At 43.4% G+C, this 11,062-nt stretch overlaps 1 protein-coding gene across 4 annotated transcripts in view; it reads left to right on the top strand.

The window, feature by feature from the left end:
- The first annotated feature begins 857 nt into the window (after positions 1-857).
- Positions 858-11,062, top strand: part of MAP3K3 (mitogen-activated protein kinase kinase kinase 3) — a 56,109-nt gene continuing 45,904 nt past the window's right edge. Inside the window, exons 1-2 of one of the 4 annotated variants that reach the window (XM_010856454.1) lie at positions 858-2,464; positions 4,037-4,129. In XM_010856454.1, the coding sequence (XP_010854756.1) occupies positions 2,369-2,464; positions 4,037-4,129 (189 nt within the window). In that variant the 5' untranslated portion in view covers positions 858-2,368. The remainder of the gene's footprint in view (positions 2,465-4,036; positions 4,130-11,062) is intronic. The other 3 variants (XM_010856453.1, XM_010856456.1, XM_010856455.1) reach the window with 3 other exon arrangements.

Raw genomic sequence — 11,062 nt, 5'->3', positions numbered from 1 at the left:
CAGCAGATTCTATAACTGTGTTTCACTGTGTCGGTTGTCCTGGATTCCAGGAGATAGAGCCAAACCATTCCTCCAGTGTGTTCTCAGCGCTGGAACTACCAAACAAGTTTATCCGTTAAGTAATGCCAGGAATTGGTTAGCTTCCTGGAAACAGAATTTGTCAACCTGATAAACCAGCTCTTATAATAGCATCATCTTATACAGAATTAGAAACAATTTCTCTAGTCATACTTGTCACAGATGTGATTTGAAAAGCATGTGTGTATCTGTGTGTGAATATACACATCCATTTTGTTTCAATATCTGAGTTGACACAACTATTCTCAGTTCTAAGGCTGGTTTCCTTGATAGTGAAAATCACGTGCATTCTGCTGTTAGGACTATCAGTGGCTGCTCCTCAGAAAGCACCCGTCTAGTGCCATCTAGTCATAATCATAGTGATCCCAGTTTTCTGTGAAGTGCGTGCATGTGTCGCTCAGTCGTATCTGACTGTTTGAGACCCCATGGACTGTAGCTCGCCAGGCTCTCCTCCAGGGGATCTTCCTGACCCACGGTTGAACCTACGTCTCCTGCATTGGCAGGCAGATTCTTTACCATTGAGCCACCTGGGAAGCCCTCATTTACTATTATAGTTGGTCCGATAATTTTATACATATATATTTAATTATTTATGTTAAATTTAATATAAGTGCACGTGTGTATGCTAAGTTGCTTCAGTCGTGTTCGACTTTTTGCGACCCCATGGACTATAGCCCACCAGGCTCCTCTGTCCATGGGATTTCCCAGGCAAGAATACTGGGGTGGGTTGCCATTTTCTTCTCCAATATAAATGAGTATATTTATATTATATGTATATAAGCCAGTCATTCTAGTTTAGGTGTTATACTCTAGTTTTAAAATCTTGGTTTAGAGGTTAAAAAACAAAAACCAAGCAAGTTCTCTTTAAGGAGCCTACGGGTAAATTGTGAGAAAATATAAAATAATTGATGGGCTGTATGAGTTTTAATTTTTTAATAAATGTCTTTGTGTAAATACCCGCTTCGTCCTCATTCATTACCTCATTTACTCCATTCTTTTTGTACTACAACTGTATCACTCTTACTTTTGTATGTATTTTGAAGTGGAATTAGTAAGGAAGCTACTCTAATGGTGTTTTTCTTAGAAGTCTTGAATCTAATTTTACTTTTCTGAGCAGGCAGAGATCTCTTCATGGGTACCCTTCTCCTTCCTTCCTGCACCTCCTCAGAGGGCAAGTAGGGCACCTGAGCAGATTTGGTCCAGGACAAGGGGAGAGGCGGATGATGCCATTTACTTCCTATGCTTCATGCTGGTCTTTCCTGTACACAGGGTATTAGAATATTTTCAAGGGACAGTGATAAAGGGCAGAAGATAGGCACACTCTATGGGTGGAGTCTTGTGCTTGCTTCTTTTAAGGTGTGCCTCAAGTCCGTAAGTGACTCACTTGTCATGAAAGCAAGTATAACAACTCATTCCTCATGTTTCTTTGCAGATCAACAGACCTGTTTATTTTCAACCTCCCACTGCTATTTGAGTGGACAAGGATCTCTTGAAGGACCTGGGGGAATTTGGCAAAACGTGGAATTGGCCTGGTTTTAGGTTCTCGGGTTTTGGCCAGTTGTCTTCAATGCATGAGAACTCTAGTGCTCTATGCTATTTCAAGAAAGGGGGATTAAAAGTAATACCAATAAGGCAGAGACAATACACTGCTTGCTTGGTTAGGGAAGAAAAACAATAGAACTGCCTTTCGACTTCCCTGTGGGAAGCAGAAGGCCTGTAAACTTGTAAAGAGTTGGGAAGGGGCATTCAAAGGCTAGGCTTGTGATACAACTTCTGTTCAAAGCAGCAGCCTTGCTTGGTACCTTTTAAATATGCTCTTCTACAATACTTGAAGAATAGGTCTGTGACTGATTCTGTCTCATAATTGATTCTCCGTGAATTCATCTTTCTACTCAGTTCCCTGCTACACTGTGCTGTGTTGTTCTTCACTTCACTCCAACTTTTCATCTATTTTTCCTGGTTGAGTTTCTCTGGCACTGGAAGAATTGGTTTGTTTGAGTACCTCTCTCACTCCCAGTGAATAGGTAGATACTGCTGCCAGAAATCTGATTGGAGAGCTGTTAGAATCTATTAAAATTCAATTTGCCATAGTCTGATCTCAGTTATCCTCTTTTCACAGATAGCAAATTTATGTCATTTAGTTACAGGGTCTGTCATTTCACCTGGGCAAAACTCCCTGAGTATGAGTCATACAATTTGTGAAAGTACATTCTTTTGTGATCTGTTTTAAAGTGTCTTAGCCCATGTGCTCTCTTTCTTTGCAGACGAGCAGGAGGCATTGAACTCGATCATGAAGGACCTGGTGGCCCTCCAGATGAGCCGACGTCCCCGGGTGCCTGGATATGAGACCATGAAGAGCAAAGACACGGGTCACCCAAATAGGCAGGTGTGTGCAGCTGTGGCTGTTAACTAACTTTGTTGGGGATGAGTTTCAGATGGGAAATATGTGAGAAGCCAATGATACTCTAATACAGGTTTAAATGCTGTTGGCCCCTTCCTCTTCCAGTCTGTTGAATGGTAGGTGAGTGATGTGTACCCACAGGTATGGGTCATGATCTGGAGTCCCAGTGCCTTGTGCCTCTGACCTTGTAAATAGTATTTCATTTGTGGAGAATAAGAGTAATTTCTTTGCTAATTATGGGGACAGTATTCATTGAATTTTTCCTTTACTTATCATTTGGCAAATATTTTATCCAGATGCATGATCTCTAGCTTAGAAGGTCTTTAAACAGTATATTCTCAGGAAGAATTAATTGATTTTAGTTTATTTAAATGTAATTAGGAAGGGAAATATATTTAATAAAACATCATATATTCTGAAGGTAAGAATGAGTGATTTTGTTATTATTGTTATTTACAGCTGTTTCCCCTAGTTAACTCAGGTAATTGAGAGTGCCTGTTTTATTGAGAGCTGTGTGCTTTCTTAGGAAAATAGTTTCTATTTTGTTAACATTTCAGCTTGTGCACTGTTGAGAACTTTCTTCTCCTGTTCAGTGTTGCTGACCTCCTTGTTTGCTGGATCCTCTGGCAGCAGAGAGGCGTGAGTGAGGGGAGCCTTCCTTCTAGTGGGCATCAGAGGGTTGTGTTCAGCGTGTTTGATGATTTCCTCCTGTGGTTCTCTTGGTTGTCAGCTGACCTTCTCTCTCCTCATATGCACCTTGTCTACCAGTTCTTCAAAAGCACTCTTGGTTCCTGGAGAAAGTAGAAGGAGCTGGAACTTTTTCTGTCTGAGGTCTGCTAGATGTAACCTCCCAGAGTATTTCCTGCCTTTAGGAAAACTGGGGACCCCAAGTCCTTTTGTTTCAGTTATAGCGGAAGGAGTAGTTTAGAGAGCTGCTTTTATTTTTTGTGGTTACCTTGTAAACTGGGGGAGCAACAGAATAGGGCCCATTCTTGAACTGCTTTCATACGTTATTCTGATTGTGTGGGTTCCCCCTTGCTGTAACATTTCTATTCAAAGCTGCTTTTGGAAGGAGCATTTTACCAGAAGCGAATCCCCTCCCCCAGGCTTGAGCCTAATGACCTCACTTTCCTTCCTGTCTTCCTATGTGGAGTGTGCTTGCTAATGCTGCTCCAGTCAGCTGATCCTTCTCCAAATGGGACTGTAAGCGTGGATATCAGTTAGTAGGTGAAAAGGGGAAGCTTTCTTGAGTTGGAATGCCCGAAAGAACCCGGCCGAGGAGTGAAGTGGTCTGTTACTGTTTAGGAATCCTGCTTAGAAGGTACTAAAGCTACTATTAGAAAATCCTGATCTTTTACTGTGCCTACTGCTGTGTTCTTGGGAGTGAAGGCAGTGGTTATAGAAGTAGAAGCCTGTGAAGAAGATTGACTACTCTCAGGAAGTAATCTTAACAAGAGATACTAGCTATTTGGATCCACAGTTTACTTGAATATCATCAGACTTTTTCTGCAGCATGAAGGATACAAATTATTAACCTCAGTTTTTTTGTTTTTAAAGAAAAAGCACAACAGCAGCAGCTCAGCCCTTCTGAACAGCCCCACAGTCACAACAAGCTCATGTGCAGGGGCCAGTGAGAAAAAGAAGTTTTTGGTAAGGAATAAAATCACCATTAAAGCTGAGATGTGCTTTTAAATCTTGCAGTGCTGGAAGTGTATGGAATTCATATCCTGGACAAATTGTTTTAGTGGATTTGTAGGCAGCACTGGTTACTCACTACCTGTGTTCTGTTACTGTTTCTCACAACAATATTATTCATAAGCAGCCTGTGTCACTGCTGAACAGTAAATTTCTGTGGTGATAGAAATGTTCTATATTTGTGCTGCCCCGTGTAGTAGCCACTGGCCACACGTAGCTGTTGAGCAACTGAGGAACTGAATTTAAATTTTTATTCAGTTTTAATTATTTTAAATTTAAATAGCAACATGTGGCTATTGGCTATGGTCTTAGCACAACTTTATATAAGGGACTATTGATTTGTTGGGCAAGAAATTGAGTACATCCTTGGAGATGTGTACATTCATCCTCCATGGACTGGTCATGAGTTCATGGGTTTCTACACATTGTGATAAACTCATCAGTGGGAAACCTATCTAATAGTCTAATCCAAGGGCATGGGGTTCTGGGGAGAATGTGAACCTGTGGAACTATCATGGCTGTTTAGAAATTGAAGCTCAAAGTTTTATGCTAACTTTAGGTAAAAGGACAATGAAAATATCAGACTAGCTTCTGCTGTTAATAAAGTCAAGGTTGTAGAGTGGTCTCTTCTGGGAAGTGTAGCGGATGTTCAGCTTCTGACCAGGAGAAATATTCTTCAGCAAAATCCTGAAAGCAGAAGGAGAAAGAAAGTCTTAGTGAATGCATTTCTGAGGAAGTGTGAGATGGGGTAAGATGGGGGTGGTGAGAGCCATTGAGGGGACAAGTGTTTACAGCCTGATATAATGAAAAGAGCCCAGCCTAAGAGTCTTGAGATGTTAATAGTTTGTTACTGTAGGACTTTACAGTTTACAAAGTGAATTCTCTTTTTAAGAATTCTTGCTTCTGTTTGCTTGGGCCTGGGATAGGAATAAACAGTTTTTTCATTACCACTTCTGCCAGAAGGTCCATGCTTAGGAGGAGAGAGGACTGAAAGATCAAAAACCTAATTTAAATGGCTAAAAGATGCCAAATTGGTCTAACAAATATCACACTGGGCTAAAGATTCAGGTTGCAGAGTCCTGGTTGAAAGAAACCAAGTATTTTGGCCAGTAGGAAAGGTGGTTTGTTTGGGGATAGATTGGTGCTCGTAGGGGCAAGCAGCGCTTCAGAGTGAGAATGGTAGCCTCCTGGGGCTCAGGCTTGGCACAGCAAGGAATGCCACAGGAGCTGGGACTTCACTGACAGAACTGTTTGGGACTGAGGCCTGGAAGAATGGGAAAGCCTAATTTAATATCTCTGCTTGGCAAGACTTCAGACATCCTCCTCCCTGAGTAAACAAACTAGGCGATTAATGGAGAAAAGAGAATGGTTTGAGAACAGCTAAGTGTTCTGAGCAGCTGTGGAAGTACAGGGGCATGACGTGCTTGGTTATCCACCTATTTGATAGGAGTTAGGATCTGTGCGGTTTGTGTTTTCCCATTAGGTCCCTGGAAGCCTACCGCCTGGTTAGAGCTGGCTGCACATTTTTGGATCGGTGTGGCTCACCCTAGGTGTGATTGGGGCCCATGGATGGCTCTGTAGGCCATAATGTGCAGACTCTTTAGAAGTCATCACTTGCAGTGCTTTAGCAACAGGTGCTATTTCTCCAAGTTGACAGCTTAGTGTACTGAAAGGAGCACTGGCCCAGAAGTCATTGAGTTGTTAATAATCCATTAACGTGGAATTTTATAGTTTGGAGAATGCTGTCAACAATGACAATTAACAATAACAACAATATAAGCGTGTGTGTTATACTTTAAAAATTCTCAAAGTGTTTATGCAAAGGTTTTAAGTACAGCCAGGAAGCAACCCAGGTCTTCTGACCCCTGGTCACAGTAGTTTTACCATGTGTGAGTCTGATGACCTTTCTGAACCTCAGTTTTTCTGTTTACCTCTGGAAGTTGTGAGCTCATAGAATATAAAGCACTTTATACATTGGAACACAAGGTACGGGTGTAAAGCAGTAGTGACTGCGTCAGTTCTGTTCTCATGGAGCTGAAAAGGTTAAGGTTTTCTGCCTTTATTGGATTGGCATTACTATCAATCAGATGGTCCTTTGCAGGCTTCTGCAACTAACCTAGCATATGAAAATCCCAGTGAAGAAAGAAATAGAATCCTTATTACCACAGATTCCTGTTTTCCTTGAATCTTATCACAGAGGTAGGTAGAGGCTTGAACGGAGATGTTCACTAGTTGGTACTTGAGAATGAAAAAGTTGTTTTCTTCATAGCAGGCACCAGAAGGGCAGGCTCTTGGTATCAGCTCTAAAGGAGGAGAATTCTAGGAGCTGTTCTGCCAGCAGCGTCAGGGACTGAGAGGATTGTCTTTTGCTTTTACTGTGATAGACCTGACTCTTCAGGACTTCCTTTCTCTTTCAAGAGTTATTGATAAGATAGGCTGGCTAGTTTGAAAATAAAACACAATGCAGTGTACAAGTCTCACATTCTATCTCGTAAGAAGCTTCCTTTTCTGTGATATTTAATTAAGTAGCAATAAGTAATGAATGTACCGTTTCATCACTGATTTATTCATATCCTCACTGAATGCCTTGCACAGCACTAGGACTGGGGACTGAGAAAGAACTGGGGCAGGAAGACGGTTGCTCTATAATCACCTCTTCCACTGATCTCTTAGGACTTCTCTGAGTCACACAAATAAAATTATTTTTGGTGCTCTTTTCTTCTCATCTATTTACTATCTTTGGCAAAATAAGGACTCCGGTGCCAAAGATGTGGGGGCCAGCAAAGGTACATAGAAATGTGGGGGAATGGGAGTGCTACAGAATCAGAGAGAGGGTGCCAGAGATGCTGGCTCGTGGGGGCCTTTGCCAGGTCAGAGGTTCGCAGACCTTTGTTTAATAAACACTTTGATTTTTTTTTTTTTTGAATTCTTGAGAATCTTCTTAGATTACATGTTCAGTTGTTGAGTTCAGACTTTGAGAAGGTCTTTTCTACTTAAGTTTGGTATCGTTGATCACTCCTGTTGCCCGTATGCCGTTCCCAGACTGTAGCCCAGCCTGGAGGCCTGCACTGCCTTCTGGCTATGGCTCTTACTCTTCCTTTCACCATACTGGCTCTGGTGGGCCGGGGACTTGAACCTCCTTAGGCCTGAATTTTTGTACCAGTGCTTTTTTCTCAGCAGCTGTGGCATCTCTCCTTTCAGTTCAACGTGAGCTTATACTCAAGCTTCTTAGACAAAAGAAATATGTTATATTCCCTGTACCCTAGGAATCACGCAGTCTTATTATAAATGAGAAACATGTGAAAAAAAAGAAACTAAGGTAGGATGTGACTGTGCCTAAATATATGGTACAAATTCTGAGAGGTGAAGGCGGCCAGGAAAGTGAAAGGTGGGCCAGAACTTGGGCCAGAGGAGTCACAGAGTCATTTCCGGAGAAGGTGGCACCAGAGCCAAGCAGTGAAGGATGTGTAGGAGTTTAGTCAGGTGGAGAGGAGGAAATGCAGCACTCCGCGGTGGGAGACTGCATCATTAAGGGCCTAGGGGAAGGGATGCATATGGCGTATTTCAGGAAATAGGCGGGCATCGATCTGGCTGGAGAGAGGGTTCCCTTTGAGAACAAACAATGTGAGATGATTAAGTAAGCATAAGTTCCAGGGGGCTTTGAATAATAGTTAATAACTTAGACTTTATTCCATAGGTCATGGGTATCGCTGATTACTTTTTGAATAAAGAAGGGATGTGATGAAAGCAGTGGCTAAGATGATTGAGACTGGAGGCATGTAGAATGTGCTGGAAGAGGGGAGCTGAGAAGTGCAGAGGTTGCTTCAGGAGTTCAGGAGGGGAAAGGGACTCGAGGCGAGTGAGGACTGAGAGAATGGGAAGCAGTCTCATCTGGGAGTCTCTGGAGGGGAGAGCAGGGTCTTGTCATCTGCTGAGAAAGGGAAAAGAGGGAACGAATCAAACGGAGCTCAAAGGTTTGAGCCTGTAGCCAGTATTATAAGTGGCACCGTTGACAAGGGGGACTAGTTAGGGAGGGTAGCTAATTCAGACACATGATCAGGTTGAGTTTGCAATTATAGCGAAAGACTGAGATTGTGTGTGCAGGTATGTGTGTGCACTGCTTTGCAGTTCTGAAATCCAAAGAATACTGCCAACTAAAAGGTACTTTTTAAAATTTATGTATTTTAAAATTTCTGGCAAACTCATTTGGCAGCAAAACTTGGCCTGAATGGACACAGGGCTATTTACAGTCTTTATTTATTGCACTTATTGTGAATATTCATACTTTTCAATATAGAAACTGACTTTTGCTGTTAACAGGTAAATCTCAGTGACTGTACAGCTGTGTCCAGTGCAGGGAAGGAGGTGACAGTGTTCCCCACAGCCACGTCAGGACCCTGATTGAGGGTGGCTCCTCTGACCTGGAACATGTGGCTGCCAAGGAAGAGAGTGCAGAACTCAACTTTGTCCCCAGCTATTTGTCAGAACTAGTTACAAAGCCCCAAACTAATTTCCGGAGAGGCTTAGCAGTGTAGAGGAGGGCACGAAGTGTCTGTGTGTGTTCTGCCTCTGCCATGGGAGCACCACCTGTTACCCTCTCCCAAGAAGGGCATCACTTAACATACATAACACATACCACTGTTCTGAAACACTTTTGGCTCCAAGGGTTTGGCTAAAGGAAAATGGACCTGTATTATCATTTTTTGAACATGTGTATCAAGTATTCTTCTCATATCTTTCCCCAATTATTTCATTTAATTATTTTGATAATTCCACGAGACAGATTGCCACTGTTTTCACTTTGCAGATGAAGAAACTGGGTCACAGAGAGTCATGTTCAAGGTCATAATGGGGAGGTCATAGAGCCAGCGTTTGAAGCAGACAACTTGACTCTAGTGTTCCATTCCTTACGACAACTTACCTGCCTCATTTACATGGCAGATGGATGACGTTTTGCTTGAGAAGCTGGGGCTGGACATAGAGATTTGGGAATCTTCTATTTAGAGGTGACCTGATTTTTTAATTCCTACCGAGGAGAAGAAGTGAAGAGAAGGAGAGAAATCCAGAGGCCAAAAGTTCAAACCTTGAGGCATAGTCACGTGTTGAGGGGAGGGGTGGGAGAAGGCACGAGGAAGAGGAACCAGCAAAGAAGCAGAAGTGGTTAGAGTGGTGGCAGGTTCCCTGGGTTGAGCAGAGTCACAGAGGCAAGGAGGACACAGCCACCAATGTGAAATGCCTCAGAGGGACACAGAGAACGGTGGCCGGAAGGAGTCGAATCCAGAGAGCTTTAGCTGAACTTTCTTGTCCATGGCTTGTTCTAGTCAGCCCTGACAGGGGAAACCCAGGGTTAGGAACTTGGCAGATTTGGGCACACCATGTGGTACATGGAAACCAGTCACGGGCCTGCATCCTGCTCTGGAAATGCTGTAGCCACATCAGACACAGGACTCAGAAGACTGGGCGTCTTTGTTTACACTGCTTGCTAATCACAGGCTAGGTTAGTCTTGAGTAGGAGTGATTTGTGGTTTGAGGCAAAAGTTTAATTCCCTTTCTGACTGAATTCATGTCGAATAGCATTTGGATTATGTCCCATCATGAAATAAATTTAGTTCATTTAGTCCCACAAAGGGACGGAGGGAGTTCCTTCTAGGTGCATCTGAATATCGTAAGTGCCCCACAGATGAACCTTCAAGTTGTGAGCTTTCAAAGATGCGAATGTGCCTTCCCATGTTCAGTCACGTGAGCTAGTTCACATGCCTGGCACACCTTGTCGCGCACGTGCATCCTCTGCCGGCGGCTGTGCTCTTGTGTGCTGTGCAGTCCTGTGTACAGTAGTACAGTGGCTTTATTTCAAGCCCAGGACGTGCAGAAACAAGTGTAAAAGCGGCAGTGATGTAGCTGGTGCTACTGTACTTCTCAAGGTACTGTACTATAGGGTTAGAAATGTTTACATTTTATGTTTTTTACATTATTTGTGTGAAAAGTATTATAACCTACTACAGTACAGACTATATAACTGATTGTATTAGTTGGGTAACTAGGCTAACTTTGTTGGACTTGAACAAATCAAACTTACGAATGTGCTCTTGGAACGGCACTTATTGGTATGTAGGGGACTTAACTGTAATAATGTTGTAGGTGAAAGGCATGGCACCCTACCTGTAGGGACAGACAGACTGCAAACTGTGGTGGAGACGTGGGGTCCTCTAGAGCTGGTGTGAAATTGGACAGTATGGGAAGCTGGAGGTGGCATGTCTGAGCGTGGCAGCATGATGCAGACACTGTGCTTTGGAAGGCCCTTCCCATGGGAACTTGAGGGGAAGGAGAAAAGGAAGACAGTGGCAAAACTGCTGTCACTCATAAAACCTTGAAGCCGCATAACTTCCTCTGCAGTGTGGCGCATCTTTCCATCTGACACGCTCACACTCGCACACAGTCTCTTTCACCTAGAATGCAGACCAGGTGGAGCACCCTGCCTTCCCATTCCACCTTCTTTACCTCCAACCATGCACAGCCTCAGCCAGAGCCTCCCCTACTGGTTCCCCAGCCCTCACAGCTTCCCGCGGTCACCACCCGATCTGATGCTGACTCCATTATTACTTCATCTCCTCCATGAGTTCTGAAAAGTAAGGTTTCAGAAGATCCTGTGATTCTTTCTTTCTTTCAGTGTTCCATTGAGGCCCTGCATCTGTGAGTAAAATAAACCTCCCTTGCCTGTGTAACACTTAAGTTGTAGCCTATTTGCTGCTGCTGCTGCTAAGTCGCTTCAGTCGTGTCCGACTCTGTGTGACCCCATAGACGGCAGCCCACCAGGCTCCCCCGTCCCTGGGACTCTCCAGGCAAGAACACTGGAGTGGGTTGCCATTTCCGTCTCCAATGCATGAAAGT

This window comes from Bison bison, unplaced genomic scaffold (genome assembly GCF_000754665.1).
Source record: "Bison bison bison isolate TAMUID 2011002044 unplaced genomic scaffold, Bison_UMD1.0 scf7180017864371, whole genome shotgun sequence".
In the NCBI taxonomy this organism is placed as follows: domain Eukaryota; kingdom Metazoa; phylum Chordata; class Mammalia; order Artiodactyla; family Bovidae; genus Bison; species Bison bison.
This window is presented reverse-complemented; position numbering and strand designations above follow the sequence as displayed.